This window comes from Ceratosolen solmsi, unplaced genomic scaffold, assembly GCF_000503995.2.
Source record: "Ceratosolen solmsi marchali unplaced genomic scaffold, CerSol_1.0 scaffold53, whole genome shotgun sequence".
Lineage (NCBI taxonomy): Eukaryota > Metazoa > Arthropoda > Insecta > Hymenoptera > Agaonidae > Ceratosolen > Ceratosolen solmsi.
The window spans coordinates 577,100-596,351 of record NW_011948441.1 but is presented as its reverse complement, the minus strand read 5'-3'; the positions used below and the strand labels follow the sequence as shown (position 1 = coordinate 596,351).

General features: G+C 22.5%; 1 protein-coding gene across 2 annotated transcripts in view; it reads right to left on the bottom strand.

Moving 5' to 3' along the window:
• Positions 1-19,252, bottom strand: part of uex (metal transporter uex) — a 33,811-nt gene that overhangs the window by 8,933 nt on the left and 5,626 nt on the right. For both annotated transcript variants that reach the window (XM_011503871.1, XM_011503872.1), the window contains exons 2-6: positions 6,257-6,512; positions 2,499-2,648; positions 2,029-2,184; positions 1,531-1,719; positions 906-1,079 (exon numbers count right to left, since the gene is read on the bottom strand). In XM_011503871.1, the coding sequence (XP_011502173.1) occupies positions 906-1,079; positions 1,531-1,719; positions 2,029-2,184; positions 2,499-2,648; positions 6,257-6,512 (925 nt within the window). The remainder of the gene's footprint in view (positions 1-905; positions 1,080-1,530; positions 1,720-2,028; positions 2,185-2,498; positions 2,649-6,256; positions 6,513-19,252) is intronic.

Here is a 19,252-nt window from a genome sequence, read left to right as displayed (position 1 = left end):
ATATATATATATATATATATATATATATATATATATTCGCTCTTAATTGTATTAAATATTTGTTTATACGGAAAGGTATTCCTAGGTGTGCAACGAGAAAATTCACACAAGTTCATTAAAATTTCATCAAAAAACACATAACACTTCAAAAAACCTAACACTTTAAAATATTAAAGAATAAACCAATAATTAAATCAAATAATTATATACTAATTTAATTAGTTATAAGTAATAATATAATTCATTTTAAGACATAAACAAATAATTTTTTTGGATAAATCTTTCCAACCGAATTAAAATCGATTGTTAATAATTGTATTTAATGTCTTGTATAAAATCGTTCGTTATAAAATGTTTGGATTTATTATGTCTTTTTCTGAATTAATATTAGGATATTATTCAAGAACCTTTAAAAATAATCGTGAAAATTAAAATATTATAATCATTTAAGTATTTTTAAATTACTATACATTAATAGCACATTATAAATATATATATATATATATATATAATTATAAAAACTATTTTCTTAATGTTTAATTAACATATCCAAAGGCATGTATATAATTTAAACATGTCATTTATAGTACATACATATGAATTTGTACACCATTAATTACGTTCATTTATTGAAATTTTATCCTGTTTGTCTTTAGAAGAACTTATCAGTACCTCCCGTAGTTATAGATTAATAATAATTGTTTAAATATCAAATTAACGATTAAAATCCCTTATTGAAAAATGTATTGCCATCTACATGGTAAAACTATAATTGAAAATATGTATAATCTATACAGCACATTACACGCAAAAGATAATAAAGGAATTTCATTTACTTATTAGAGAATTACAGGGGGACTGTCAAAAATGGCAACGAACGATAACGTTATTTAGCTTTGATTTACCTTAACAAGTTCTTTCAAACGTTCTCTGTTATAAACGTTGCCAATTTCTTCTCCGAGTAAGAAATCTAACATCTTGCTTATTGGATAACTGAGTGGAAACGTGATTAACATCGTCATTTTTGTAATGTAAATGGTCTTAGCGCCAACGCACAAACCATGTCGACTACAAATAGCCTGAAAATTCGTAAGGTTCAATTAAGGTAATTATTATGATACTTTATTGTAATTAGTACAACTGTTTAATACATAGAAATTGTACATATGACTAGCAATAACTTGTCTCTTAATAAGTATAAATGTCATTATTAATGAATAAATTATAATAGAATTAATTGCCAATATAGTAACGAGTTATATGGAATCACAGTATTAATAAATATAACTTTTAAAAATAACTAAAGAAGTAACAATAAATAATACAAAAGATATATTACAGAAATATTTATGATACGCAGAAAACGTATCTATATAAATAAATAAATAAATAAATATATATATATGTATATATATATATATATATATACAATTTTATTGTACAATGAAAAATATCTTTAAAATTTTAAATAAGAATAACATGAAATATTGTTAATATTTTAATGCATATAATATTATAACGCAGTCTCACTTGCGGTGAAATTTCGCCAATGATGACGATAGCCAGAGTCGAGCAAAATACTGCAACGAAACCAGACGTCAACTCTTCTAAGATAATGGTAAAAATAGAGTTCACGAGCACATTAGAGAACAAAATCGAACATAATAAATAATTTCCATGATTTCGTACTGGTTGAATTGTTCGAGCGTAACGTTTTTCCTAAAATATGTAATAATATCATTATACAAATCAATAAATTAATAAAGAAAAAATATCCAATTATTAGACAAAACCTTTGTATAATTATAGATAAGATTAATAGATAATATATTCCTATATAAGATTTAACAAATGTAAATGTAAAAATATGGGAAATGCAGACTTCATCATATAATTGTAGATAATTACCAGAAGGTATATAATATACATTTGATAAATCCTGTACATTTATATACTTGATAAATAGATTATTTTGCACATTAAAAAAAAAGAAAAAGAAAGTTGTTTTAAATTGTAAATTGACTTTACTTTTTCAGTACCGGTGTTGCAAAGAATTTTCAATTCTGTCCTATCAATAGCCATAAGTCCTAAGTTGAGACCTGAGAAAAGAGCGGAAAAGGACAAGCACGTTATGATTATCACGATACTCAGCCATAATGGAAGCATACTTTTATATGTGTGTATCTGAAATATAAATAATTTATTTATGTGTATTTAATAGTCAAGAATGAATTCCAACTGTAATTTTCTAACGCGTTGAGAAAAGATAAAATAAAATAAAAGCAATACGCGGAAGGACTTTTTTTAATTATTAGTACAATTGTTATACTTTTTATTTTACTAAAATAAATATTTATTTACGCGTTCTATGATTTTCCTCTTTTTATTTTTAATTGTTAATAATTTGCTTTTCTTTTTCATTTAAGTTATACTTTAACAAGCATATGAAATATAGATTTAAATTAGAATAGCAATAAAATTATTTGTCTTAAACTTACAACTTTATATCTCTCTGATCCTTGATGTCTGAACAATTCATACTTGTTATTATTATCGCCATTCAAGCGTTTAGCACAAATAAAGAAAGGTGATCCCATAGGAAGGACAATGTCAGAAACAGCTGTAATTCGTCGTACTACGTCACGCACCTATTAAAACAGAAAAGAAATGTTAAGTAACTAATTTATTATTTAAATAACTTGTTTTATCATTGCAAGTATCATTGAAAATAGTGAGAATCGAATTAATTAACTACATAAATGGATTTATTGAATATACCGATTTAAGAACTCGTAAGAGTAGTTGTATCATGGACATAATATTTTCTTTTATCACAACCACATACTGAATTTATACTTACATAGAATTAAATAGAACATACACGCTAAAGACAATTGACCTTACTTCGCAAGATTTTGAACAACTTGTTTTATTAAGAGTTATTTGTAATAATTAGAAAATAATTATAAATTCCATATAGAATAATAAAATATTACTTTATTATTAATAAAGTTCTCATAATAAAATTCTAAAACAGTAGAACAAATTCTTGAACTGTCGAGTCTATCCATATCTTTTTTTTTATAATGAAAAGTTTTACTAGGTGTATTATATATTTATTTATGAAAATGTAAATTTTAATTAAGTGCTTTGATGGTTCACCATAAATTATTTTTTAGTATGAGGTAACGTAGACAAAATGCTTTTGATACAGATAAAAACATCTTTACGGAAAATAGTAAGGTAAATTTTTATGTCAAGGCTAAATTTTATGAAATCTTCAGAAAATCTGCAAATAATTCGTAAGAAAAATTTATAGAAGTTTTCTACGTAAAAGAAGCAGCAATTATGTCAAATAAATCCAGAAGTTGATAAACTATAAGTAAGCACATTATAACCCTATTTTACAAATAAATTAAAAAAAAACTATGTAATCTTATGTTTTCGATGACGCATTTTAACTATTTGAAAAAATTTTTAATTATTCGAATATACTGTTAATAATATTAATAATTAGTTATAATTAGTCATATTCATTTTAGTAATAAAATTTATCATGAACATATATTAACAGTTCCTATTTTTACACAATAATACAAATACGAACCTATACATAGAACTAAAATGAAACTACGAACATTCTTAAAATTAAAATATTGAATTTTAAAAGGCTGTCGACATGTCAATGAAACAATTGATTCTAATAATTAAGCAAAATATAATTAAATGTGATATACGTATACTCGAAATATTAAAATAATATATGCAAGAATTATATAAAAAAAACATTAAAAAATATTAAGTATTTAAAATATTAAATATCTACGAAATAAAATTATATCTTGTTGTGTTAGAGTTTATGCTAATATGATAAAATTATTTTAAAATGTACAGAAAATCATATACGCAAGTATTAAAATAGAAGTTAGAAAATATTGAAGCATATATTAACACAAGAAATTGGCTCAGTCAGTGAAGATCATAATTAAGAATTCATGCTAAAAATAAATACATATAATTATATCATTTGATTTTCATAGCGATATTTCATAGCGATGAATATAATAAATCCACTTGGAATAAAGAAAAAATATCTATCGAAACTAAAATAGACTATAACATAACAAAGTAAAACTTGTTGGCACGCAGTTTTAAATATTTTACATGCTTCTTATATAAGAAATATGGAAAATTATTGTAGTAAACTACTAAACTACTAAACTGCAAACTACTAAAATAGATAATTCAGTAAATGATGATTTGTAAAATTCAAGAAATATTTCTACAAAACTATATCAGTTTTAATTAATATATTGAATTAGAATAATTGAGTATCGCAATGAGCATAATTATTGTGAATGAAAAATATTTTTAATTGATTAACTCAAAATTCTATTTATAATAAAATATAACTTGTAATTTCATTTGAGATATAACCTTTTTATATTACAACTTTTATCATAAGAAGTGATAATAAAAAATTAAATCGTTACTTGATAAGTATATTTATCCTTGTGAAAATACCGTCAGTAATGAGATATTGACAAGTTCTCGGACCAAAATATTCAAGTTAATTTTAATTAAAAGCTATAAAAACTTTTATCACATTTTTTTTCTTTAACACTATATTTAATTTATTTAGTATTAAGTAAATTAATAATAATTTCTACTACATGAAATAAATTAAAGTGAAATTAATTTACAATTATTAACGAATAATATTTATTATTAGAAAAGGAATATAAGTGTATAATCTATAGAATATATAGAATATATAGTAAATTGCACAAAAATGAAATTTCGTATTTTGAATTGATATAAAAAATTTTTAAACTATATATAGTAAGTAATATTAGCAAGTAATATTACATTATAAGAAAGTTAAAAAGGATGATATATTTAATGAATGGGGAAGATTTTATATTTATAATTAAAAAAAAAATATATATATATATAGGAGTAGTTTAAAATAATTAAAATATATTTTTTTAATGTTATTTTCCGAAAGTAGTAATGAGTGTATTCAATTCGGTAATTTGTAGTAACTTTGTATTTAAGATTTAGAAAAAATTTCTTTTTTTATGTTTCTGCCATCTACATCCGAAATTCAATAACAGCAATAAAACAAAATGATAAATAATAAATAAAAAATTACTCCTCTATGATTTTAATTTTTAAATACAGCAGTACTTTGAGGAATATTTACCGAAATTTTTAAGGCAAGATTAATCCTTAGACTTATTATAAAACTAATGGTAAGAAAACGCAAATAAAATATATTTCGAAATAAATTATATATAATTTACGTTATTATAACAATTGGAATTGTAATTCTATTAAATGGAAGTGTATCTATATGTAAATTCGAGCATTTGAAAAAATAAATAAAATAAAAATATTCAATCATAAAAAAAATAAAAAATAAAAGCAAATACCCTGATATTTTAGATTATTTTATAATAAAAGTAATAAAATAATAATTCGTCTGTTTCATTCATATATAATTTATGTCTGTTTGTAATAATTTGAACGTGATTTATATACATTGATTACAATTTTCTGTATATGGCTGACTCCGTTAATACGTGAATGCAAATATGGTAATATTTTTTGAAGAATTTTATAATGCATTATTCACATATATTTCAGATATATTTCTTATATTTCTCTAATTTTTTTATATATATTGGATATATATTTTTTTTTATGTATCAGTAGTTAATTTAAGAAGACATTATATAAATTATACCTGCAAATGGCAGATATCATTATTAAATTTTTCGTTATAAATTAAAAGAAGAAATTTTTAAAAAGAATTCCTTTTTTCTAGTTTAAATTAATCTAACAAAGTATAATTTATAACTATGATTCATCGATTTGTTAATTACCTATAAGGACTGTGTCAAAATCATTATTTAATTTTGTACAAATTTTGTCATTAATGTATAAGTCTATTTTCAGCAGCTCGTAATAAATTAAAGCAAGAATTATTTATGTCATAATACGCAGATGCTCCGTTACCTAAAATAACACAGTTTAAGTTGAAGATCCATTATAAAGACTACTTGTCGCAGAAATGGTGAAGTTGGACTGGAAATGAATAACAGGATATTTTCATCTATTTACGCCTAAGAATCGATAAAATCCCCCACCGATTATCACGATTAAAATCCAAGATCACTGCATTCCATCGGATTGAGCATAACTCATCGAAGGTAAGATGTCATTGATGCGATCGACGAAAGGAAAAACTCACGGGAAACTCGGCCGACTTGATCTTATCGCAAACGTCGCCTCGTTTGCCCTCTTGGTCGGTAAAGGCAATGATGGTATTGTTAGTGATGCCGACCCCAAATAGTCGCACCACGGCTTTCCTCTCGGCAAGTATTTCGGGCGTGCCTTCGTCATCGTGGTGGAGTTTGCCCGCGATCTCGACCAGCACGCCCTCGATGCGTAGATCTTCTTGGACATCGACGTAGCTATCCAAAGCCCTCTGCTGGCGCACATGATTACTGAAACAATTGCGACAAGACAATCTTCAAACAACTTCACAATTAACAATTGCTTAAATTTTATTCAGTCCCATGTCTATCTGATGCCACAAACACGTATGCGAAGCCACTCATATTCGAAAAGACGAAACATTTCGATCCTATTAGTTTAATTTAACATAAATAACACAATGTGTGCAATGGCTAGTTGCATGATTTTGTAAATTTCATTCCTAATAATTATCGAATGTAGAAAAAGAATACTTAGATTATTGGCCTTATCTTTATCGCTTACTAGCTGCAATAATAAAGGAACATTGATAATCTGAAAAGGCAAAAAGTAATTTTAGTGTTTTTTATAAAATCAATGGAGTAAGTGCAAATAAAGCTATCAAACTGTTTACTGACAAGAAAATATTGTTTTTTTCTTTTTTCATATCAATATATCTTTAGAGATGGCTTGGAAAATCGATTAGAATATAAATGCTAATGAAATTTAATTACTTTATGAAAAAAACGAATTTCAACCTTATAATTTTTCTTGGAGAAAAGTGCTTGGCTCTTTCTATAAGTATTTATTTTAAACGATGGATGGTTTCTCGTATATATTTCACAGAATTATGTATATAAAAAATATAGATGACTTAATTTTTTCTAATGCCGCTTCATTACACGTATAATCTATGTAAATAAAAATCAATGCGTAAGATGATAAATTATCTAAAGTTATTAACTTAAGATTGAACAAAAATTATTTAGTTAATTAACTCGCAAATTAATCCAGTTGAAATAGACCTTCGAGTTATTCAAAATAGTGAAAACGCTCTTTATGCCCTCAAGTGTATACATCATGTGTTTATATAATTGTAAATACAAAGTTTTACATCAATTTTAGGTAACCAAGTATTATAGAAAAGTTGGATAGAAATTTAATTATCATGTGATTCCGTTATTTAAAGAATAAGTATAATATTTATTAAATTTACAACACACACGTAAGAATAACTATACCATGAATGAATAAAAAATAATCGACCATCCTAATTAAATATTAATTTTAAGTATTAATACATAAAAAATGTGTACATAATAAAAACATAAGTTATGACGAATATTTTAGAAAACATTCATCTTTAGAAATCTATGGAATAAATTTTCTTGATATTCGCTATTTACAAATTATTTGCGTTTCTTTGCATTAAGGAAATTATTTACTTTTCAAAAATAGAGCATTCGATGATATTCAATCCTAATATAAGTAAAATCTTTTAACACTAATACTTTTAGAGCATAAAAATTATAGAATACTAAAATTTCGTAATAGTAATACAATACGCACATTATACGTATATTACATTATATAACTATGATTAGTAAAATTTAATAGATCAGTGTAAATAATAATGTAATATTTTCAATTTTTCATTTGTTATGTAGATAAAGAAATATGTTTACAATGTCTTATACTACATAATCACAATCTGATATATTTAAATATTAGTGTATGTTCGTTAAGAACAATTAAATGTATTTTTTTACATTTTTTTACAGTTAATTTGGATCATACACATTTGGATCTAATTTTTTTACGTAAAAAAATAGTTATATTCTATCAGAGAAATTTCTAAATATAATAGATTAAACATATTATTTCCATTCAACTATTAAAAACCAAAAAAAGATGGAAAAAATTGCACCATTTATTTTAATCAAATAATCTAAATTGACTTTTGTAAAGAATTAGATAGATAATTAAGAAATATGCAAATATTACCTCATCATACAGTTGAAGAATAATACATACATTATTATCATTAAAATTAAAATCTTTTTAAAACTAGTGTTTACAGCAATTATCTGATGTTAAATGTAGAAATTCATATTATATTTAATGACATAAATAATAAAAGTAATTGGAACTACTTAAACCAGCGAAAAATTTTGTCATTCGAAATGGAATTAACCTCGTTATAATAAGATACTTAATTGGATCAATATAATTATTCAATTGTTATATAATTATTTCAATAACTCAATCGATATATTTATTCTAATGTTATATCATTATTTAAATAGCTGAATCAATATCATTATTTTATTTTTCTATAATTATTCTATGTTTGCATACTACGAGATAAACTTATATATGTGTTTAATTGTAAAGATCCAAATTTTTATTATAATATATGGTTAAAAAAAATTTTCTGTTAATCTGAGAATGAATATAATATTGCCCAATATTTGAATTTGATCAAAAGTTTAATTGGTCAACCTATATTTTTCGTAAATTCGGTCATTACATAAATAAAATTAATGTCATGTCGTTGATTTATCTATTCTATTAAGTATTTATTAATTAGACAATATTATATAATATAACCATGATATAAGTAAGAGGACTTCAAATATTGTTCTTCTTTAAATATGTTCACACCATAAAATTTTTCTTATGTAATTTTTGCTTTTTATTAGTTTTAATTGCTTGTCTTTGATATTATCATATAATAATAATAATGACATTTTTTAATTTTACATTTTAAAAAATTCCACTATTCGTGTGAATGCATAATTCATACTTCGCATTTAATAGAAAAGTTCATTCTATTTCTACATAAAGAGCGTTTTAATGCAAGCACAAAATTTTTAGTGCGCGTAGCAAATCACTCACACGCATAAGCATATTTAATATGAGAGGAGACTCCAACTGACTAGGAGTACACGCAAGAGAGCTGCTCGGCTAGTGCCCTTGTTGTACTATGCGATTTTCCAGAGGTTAGTGCGTCAAATAATTTGTCGACCTTGCAAAAAACAACATAAAATCAGCACAATAAAAAAAATATTCTCATTGCGCTTAAAAAGTTAATTATTACATATTCCATAAAGAGTTAGGTTAATTTTGTTAGTGTATATTTAAACTTTTGGATTTAATTGATAAAATATTATTTTCTTTTCTTTTTGTGAAATAATTTTTATACTAATAATAACTATTTTAATTGAAAATGTCATAAAAAAAATTTTAATTTTCATGAAGAAATATTTATGAAAAAAAAAACAAGAAAAATCACTTCATTAAATTTAAAGCTAATACTTAAAATATAATTTATATTTAAATTTATATTTACAAATATACTTATAATTATTAGTATCATCATCGTTATAGTTGTTCATATTATTGGAATTATTGATATGTATGTATTTTTCACAAATAATAATGGTAATAAGTAATTTATATTTGCCTCAAGGCTTTGTTAGTAACTAAATCCATTGTTCTGTTTCATTTTAGTAATTCTATGCTTTACGTGCATTATTTAACAAGTAATAAAATATGTTTTGAATTTTTTTTTTTACATTATTGTACATTACACAAAATCTTAATTGGCTTCTGTTATAAAAAAACTTTTATAACTAATATTTTAGATTTACAAAATATTAATATATTTAATATGTTATTTATATAAAGATACAAATATCTTAGAAAAGTCTGTAAAACTACTATCTTATCCGTGATAGTGCATAACAAATGTGATATAAAAAAAACAATAATATTAAAAAATATTTAATATATTGAAAAGTTATCAAAAAAATTAAAATTAGAGAAGTTTAATCTATTGCTATAATTTATATTTGAATTTTCTGAAGAAAATTAAAACCATTAACGATGAAATGAAATAAAATAATATTTTTAAATGTCTCAATAAAAACTTGTACAATGAAATTGATAAAATAACTGAAATTATAGATTTGTTCAAGCTTCTCTTGCAATTTTGGTAATGTTACAATCAACTTATAATACTCTAAGATCCAGTAAAAATATTTAATAATTTTGATTAATAAAATTAATAAAAAAAGGTATTTTTTATTATATTCGAAAAGTAAACATACAAATTCAAACAAAGTATAAATAAAATTTTAAATATAATATTCTAATTTTGTGAATGTAAATCTAACTGTGAGTATGTTAAACATTTAAAATAAATGTTTTTTTTATAATTTTCAATCAAAATACTACATTATCATAAATGTATATATATATATATATATATAAAGAAAAGTTTAATCATTGATATAATAATACAATCTATTTATATTTAATGAAAATTAAAATATATTGATTAATAATATAGTTTGTATATTAATAATACCACTAATGTTAATCATACACTCATTTAAAAATAAGTTATTTTTCTATTTTACTGTAGCTTAAGATAACGAAATTTTTTATCTTCAAAAATATAATTCAATATATATTAAAATTGCAATAGGAAAGATAATAAATTTTAGAAAACTGTGAAAAGTTCATGGGTACCTAGATAAAAAGTTGAAGACTTTCATCAACTGCCTATAAAATAAAGAATAAAAATCTGGCTATCAATATTCTATTCCAGCATACAAATTTTAATTGCTATTTGTTAGCTCTGAATTTATAATTACCTTTTTAGAGGTTGCACAAAACCAAGACAAATTCAAACGAAAAATTAAGACTTGTAAAAAGAACATAAAGTTAGTAGAAAGTTTTCTTGCTTCACAAATATTCTTGCAATAGTCGTAATATTGTAGTCTCATTTTAATATACAATAAATTTTAAATAATCAGTATTATACTATAATACTACATAATTCTTACTATAAAATTAATAATAATCCGTAAAAGGAAATATCTTCAGCTGTTGCTAAAAGATCGATTAAAATGATATTTTCTTCATAGGAAAATTGTACTTTAGTTTACTAATACTGTTTTTCATTTATGAAAAGTGATTACTAAATATTATTTCTATATAAATATACATGTAGATCGACTGTCGGATCTTCTTCATACTATGGATAAATAAAAATAAATATACAGGTCATAAACATTATCAATTATCCTATATTTCATAATTAATAATATTCCTTTATTAATATATTTTATTCATTGAAAATATTACAAACATTATCAAACATATATTTATTTATACATTTTTATAATTTAATATGTTTGGTTGTTTAATTTTGCAAAAATGTTAGATAATATGTGATTAAAAAATAATATTTGTCAAAGAGAATTTCAATTCTATCATTATTTTCCACACGTATAGATAAATATTTATTAAAAATACATTGACTACCAATGATTTAAGACTTTAGCTCCATAATGTGACATTCACGACATTAGTTAATTACACGAATATTAAAAATTATAGATCTGAGTGAAAATCTGAGTTTAGTATTGGTAGATCATTCTTACTAAATCATTGAAATCTAATTTCTATTATATTAACTCGAAAATTGTGACACTACAGTATACATGTGAGATAAGTTTTTTTGAAGACATGTCATTGACTTCTTTTATTAAAATACATTTAATAATGTACCAAAGTGTAACGAGATAACATCAAGTTGAATAGCGAAAAATTAAAAATATTATATTGAAAAATTATTATCCTGAAATTTTATTACATTCAATTAATTCTTTTAATAAATCGATTGGGTATCAAACGATGTAATACGATCTTACTATCGGTAATTGGCGAGCTCAGTGAATTATTTTTCAAGCATTGGCACGTACATACTTTTTAGAAAAAGTTATAATTTACATTATATTATAATTTTTTTTTAAATATCTTATAGTTTGAATATATTGTACATTCAACTGATTTGTTAAAAAATATTATTCATTATTATAAAATTTTAAAACGTATTTTTCGATATTTTTAGATTTCAAAAATTATGTTTATTAAAAATTCAATAGATAAAAGTTAAAAATATATAGAATATAGTTATATCTCATAAAAAAACGAGTCATAGTAAGCAATTATTTTAAATAGATGAGTTTGCATGAGTAGCTTTAAGTATACATAAATGCATACAAGAATATTTTCATTTTGACCAGTACATAAACATTTCTAATTTTTAAATTGAGCAAAAAATTTCGAAAAATAAAATTATTATTAAAACTATTTTTTTACTAATTTATTATACCAACTAAATAATACTTAATTTATTAAATTAATTTGTTAATTTATTTAATTTCCACAATTTTATCGTCGATTTCGATTATAATATATAAATTATACGTATCCATAATTTATTATTAAAATGTAATTATTTTTTTGTATAAGATACAATAACTAATACTATTCATTACATATAATTTTAATTATGAATTTTAAAATAGTTGTAATAATAAAATAATTTATTTGTTAATTATACTTTATTTGTTAATATAATCAAGCAAATATACAGATGATACGGATGAGATATATAAATTACAATTCAAAGAGGTAGCATTGCTTAAATATTTTATATCAAATTTCAATTATTTAATTGTGATAGAGATCGTTAAAAAATAATTAATCATATGAAAAATTACCTGTAATAATTATGGCATATCTAATGATTTACAGATAGAAACGATATAATTTTAAAATATGATAATTATAAATTAACTTTAAACTGTTAAATATATTTTATAATACATAAACAGTTAAAGGAAATTCAAGATGACAAATGAGAAACTAAAAAAAATTTTAAAAAAAGATGTACTACTGTGTCTAATAATAAATATTTGAAATTGTAATAGTTTTTTGTAAATATTATTTAAAGCAGACTTCCTTCAATAAGTTATAGTGGAAAATTATAGAAAGATCTTTTCGAATAAAGTTTCATCATTCACATATGATTGTTTATCATTCACATAAATGTTAATAATTAGATTAGAATGATGAAGTCAATGCTTTATTGATTTTTTGATTAGTGGGTTCTATTAGATACTACTCAGTAATTAAATTTAAGAAAACTAACGATATATTTTACAATAATTATGCATCTTTTACATTAATAATAAACCATTACATTAGTTCAAATTAGAAATATACAATTTGAATATTCGTAAGAATGTAAGTTTATGAAATTCAACATTTATTACATATATATATATATCGATTCAAAATAGAAATATCGTATTAAAAAACATTAGTACAAATCAAAATTTATAGAAGATTATTTATGATTTCTTCAAAGAAAAATTTATGCCGCTTGTTCAAAGGTTATGCTTTTTATAATATTTCCCATATTTTTCACACGCGTGTATGAATATTGAATATATTTTAAGGAAGAATAAAAGCCGATGATATATCAATTCATATCCTTCATACTCATATGTATAGTACTAATTCCAGTAATTGTACATTTTCAATTCTTCTAAATTGATTAAGTAATAAAATAACGATTAACATCTGTTTAGATTTAAAATAGTTTCCACGCCGACCTTATTTGGCAAATTCTCCTGCATATCTCCACGACATAACTTCATTTAAATATAATATATTATTTGTACGTGTCGAGACACAGCGGTCAAGCACTGAAAGCACTTCTATCCTTAATGTAAACGTTCAGGATGAAGTACCACAAAGGGGAGAAAGAGCCAGAGTAAGAATAAGTGATGAACTGCGCAGCGCAAAAATAAGATGTGAAATTTGGGTGAGTGGGTCAGCACCAAGGTCGATCCTTGACGATATCCATGGCCAAGCGCAAGGGCACACTCACACAAGGAAAGCGAGAGAGTGAAAGAGGGTGGCAGGAGGGAGGGTTACATACGACAGGCGTTTGTCCGATTATTGATTCGACAAAAGGTGGCGCGTGTCTGACTTTCCTTCGGTTCAAGACTTCTGCCACTTTAGCTCTTTAACAAGTTTCTGTTTTCCTTTACTTCTTCGTTTTGTACTTCAAAGCATTATGCTTTAGCCTATTCATCACTAGCTATGTACCGTATTTTATATTGCACGTGTAAAAACATGAAGTACAGCCGTTTGAATAAATGGATATTTGCATACGCAAATGAATGCAAAATTTAGCCTTTGTCATTTATTAGTTTTATATATATTTATTCATAAGAGGTTTTATATTAGAGGGAAAAAGATAGTCTTTTATACTTATGAATTATCTAAAAATACAATACAACGAGTTTTCCCAATTACTTGTGAGAAAATTTTTAACTTCAGTACCCTAAGCAGATGAATTTTTCACTCAATAAATTAAAAATGTTTGCAGTCAACAATTAATTCATACGTGGATTTGTATTTTCCGTTCAATAACTAAACTATCCTATTATAATTATGTATTAATTTAATATACGTAATTTTGTTAATCCATCACTTACTTAATATAACCTTTTCAATCCGAATACATTAATATGTTGAACATTTTCGAATGAACATTATGCTATAAAATGCATGATTTGTACAAATGATAATTTGTAATTAATATGGCATAGTATGTATTTATATATTATAATAATATATTATTATTATTGTTATTTATAATGTACTTATAAGGAATAATAATATTATTTATTTTAATATTAAATAATATACTGTTAATTTTAATATCTTACGATATTTGATGACTAGAATGCTTATTATTTAATGTTTCGGATTGAAAATATATTCTATTTACAATTATTTAAAATATATAAAACTAAATAAATAATTTTAAAAATATGGCAATTGTTGTTTATAATGGAAATAAATTAATACATTCTATAAATAAAGACATGAAGATTACATGTGATTGCTCTACTTTATTTTTATATATAATGATTTATATATGCACGATCATGTACAGTAAAACTATAAATTTTAATTATAATTTTACTTTAAACTATTTCCTTCCAAATACAATAAAATCATTAAAACATATTATTTAATACATACAGTAAAAAAATATTATGATAAATAATTAATCAAGTAAGTAACAATCACATTAAACTTAATACAAAATAATTACTAAATATATAATTTCATCAAATATGAAAATATAGAATGTAATAATAGTTGTAAAGTAGTTGTACAAAATAGCATTAAAATGTTCTTTTATAATTAATTTTATTTCTTTATATTTGTAAGAGGTATAATAGAAAAATAATACATGTAATGTATGACAAAATTAACTTAAAAATAACAATATTTATTTATACTTACAAATAATAATTATCAGTAAGACTCTGATTTTTCATTATTTTAATATAAATTTTCATATTGTAATCAATAGATCAAAATATAAATATACAAGATTAATTAAAATCAATTAATTTCAATTTTTATATAATAGAAGCTAGTTTAAAAACTTCATTGGAACTTATTACGATATGTCAGTATGGTATGCTCATTAGAATTTTGATTTTATACGAGGCAAAAACATAACAATTATTTATCTATTAGAGATCAGGCGTTGCAATATAATATTTATTCTACATAAAATCTGTAATGTCTATAAATAACATGTTATATACGTAAAATGACACAAAAGAAGCAACAATTTCTTATCTATCACAAAAAATTTTTATTTATATACCTTTCCATTTAAAAAAATTTTAACAATAAAACAATTAATGCATCTACATGTACATGTGAAAGATAATTTGTTCATTCTTTTTAGAATTAAAAAACTTTTTAGAATTTAATTAGAAAATTTTTTTAATATTGTTTATATCCAATTTTTATAATAAAACTTGAATTATATGCATTAAAAATATTATTTATACCTAAATTTCTCAATGTTATCTAGCATTTAGATTCATTTTGAAATACTAATAATTATATTTATCAACACGTTTAATACACTTATTTATGTGTACATGTAGCTAAATCTTTTAAAAACATAATAATTGTTTACTACAAATACCATTAATATATAAATTTCTATTAACTATTTGAATTTGGAATAGACTCAAAATATTTTTAATTATGATAAATTTTATTATATATTATTAAATTCTATTATTGATATTACTTATAAAATCATAAAAATATTTCTAAAAAAAATAATTATTATCAATGCCTTTATTTGATATATTTATTTTTATTTGAGTACTTTTAAGTTGAAAAAAGCTCCAGAGCAACCTTAATTCCAATTACGACAATTTCAGTGCTTTCTTTTTAAAAACAATTCATTAGTATATATCGATGAAAATGAATTGAAGAACTACACCGAGTATGTGTCAGTCAAGCCAGGCCACTTGATACAACTTAAATTGACTTAATTGATTTAATCAGTACGAGCTACTCTTTTTTAATTCAATAACTTCGACTATATAGATATAAACGTATCTCCTGATATTAATAATTTACAGACTATAGTATTGGGTATTTTTATTTGCAAAATAATACTTTAGTTTTTAAAATAATGAGAAACTGTAGTGCAAATAAAAGAAATTCATTAATCGCCGTCCACCTTGGGTGTATACAATAGAAAGATCTAGCCTATCACAAAAAAGAAGGAAGAATTTTAAATTTGAAGTGAATATAAATGATATACGAAGGTGCATTTACCTTAAAGAAACTGAAAACAACATAAAAGACAAGACATAGAAATTTATTTTTATGCGTGACCTGCAAGCAATAGTTTGATAAAATTATAAAAATCTCTAAAGAGTCCGGTGGTTGAAAACTTTATTTATATTTAAGAAAATAATAATAAATTAAAATAACATTAGACCTGTGCAAATCACCTAGATTATTGATTTTTCAGAGGAAATATATAACACCAAAATTCAATTTATATAATTTACATACAATATTATAGCGACAAATACTAACTCATAATTAAAATACCTTCGAATATTAATTGACAGAATCTATTTGATAATGTTCGAAGGAAATATGAACTTAAAATTACGGTTAATTAAGATTATAAACCAGATCTCAAAATACTTTCTAGTAACTAAAATTATGTTATCCTGGGCCTCAAGTCTGCTGATAAAATTGGAAGGATATTATTTTATAAATATAAATCAATAGAATATCTGAATTTTGTAATTTACTCAAATGATAAGATTTAATTAAAATGGAGCAACATAATTCTTCTCTAGTATGAACTCAATTACATGTGCAATTGGTATACATTAATAATTTTTAATGATTAAACACTTTACATTAGGTATTTTTAGTTTTCAATTCTATCCCTTGAAACCCATACTAATTTCTAATTTATACTTTCCAATAAATAGAACAAAAATATTGAATCATTGAATCAACAATTATTATATGAATATGAATAAATATGAATAAAATAAAATCATAAAATACAATTAAAAGATTTAAAAAAAAACATCTTTTTAAAAATCTATATTTAATACAAAATATAACATCGAAAATGAAAGTTAATCATAGAAATAACTATTGACATCATGAAAGAATATACATAAAAAATATCCAAATTTTCATTTATATTTAACGTTTTTAACCAATATCATCGATTATCTAGTGATTAAAAGCTAAATTCTAAAAGGTATGTTCAAATATTAATTGAATGAATATTGTTTGTATAAGCATTAATATAATTTCTTATATTTCTTGATAATAAGAAAACGTTTGTTTGAATCGAGCAATATATTTAATTAAAACGATATAATTTATTTTAATTTTTACAAATATTAATTCTTTATAATATAAAGTTATCTTCTGAAATTGTACACATTCACCCATATATTATAAAATAACTATCGTTGTTTTATTATATCATTAGAAACTATAGTCAAGTAAGAAGTTGTTTTCGAATAAATTATAAACATTAGTTTAATTATTTAATAAGAGAGTTAATCAAAATCTATGTAAATACAATATAAAAGTTTAATTCAATTATTCTTAAATTAATTGAATTTTAAACGTTGTAAGTTAAATTCCTTCAATAAAATGTTTTATTTTATAGATTAAATTGTATAACCAATTATTATGTTTGTATGAAATATGTAGATATAGAATATTTATATACTAAAATTTGAACAGATCTTACCCATTTTTTAAAAATAGTAATAAGCATGGAAACAATATAATTTTATTGTACGTATTTATGTATATATATATATATATATAAATATATATATATATATATATATATATATATATTTATATATTTATATTTTTTAATATATTTATTTATATATTTATATATATATATATATATATATAAACATTAGTAAATGAATAATTTTTAATGAAATCGAAGTTATAATTTTGTTCATATTCTGTATGCGAAATACATTATGTATTTAAAACTACAGTGCTTTGTAGTATATTAATGCTATGCTAAATACATGTATACTAACAAATAATGAATAGAAGTGAAAATTTAATTAACACGCAACTTAAATTATAATAAAAAGAAATTATATTTTTTATTGACCTATATAACTGTAAAAAACAGTGATGGTTTTTTTAAAGTAAAAACAACTATAGTCTTCAACAATGATAATGTAATCATTACATTTACATTTATTATTTATAAAATAATATATAATGAATTTCTATTGTTGGATGGAGAATATTTAATAAATGAAAAATAGAGTCTTAAAATATGTATTTTAAATGGTATTTTCAATTATTAACGTATAAGTGATAATTAAAGTGGATTTTAAAATTGCATATACTAGATCTAAAGATCCGAATGAGCACTATAGAATGGTATTAGTTTTCATGTTTGTAAGTATGAATATATGCTAGAAATTGGAGAGTAATCAACCCCTACAATTTACACAAGAATTAATTATAAGAAATGTATAATTAACTTTTAAATCTGTATATGATTATAGATTAAATACTATTATCTATTATAAAGTAATTGATATTGTAAGTGTACGCGCGCATGTACGTGTATGTATGTTTTAACGTATGGATTGACGCTTACTGTTGTATATAACTTAATGTGTGTGGCGTGTACAACTAGGTAATGACTGAAAAAATAGTATATGTTATGCAGAATTTCATCTAGTAAATACGTATATATATA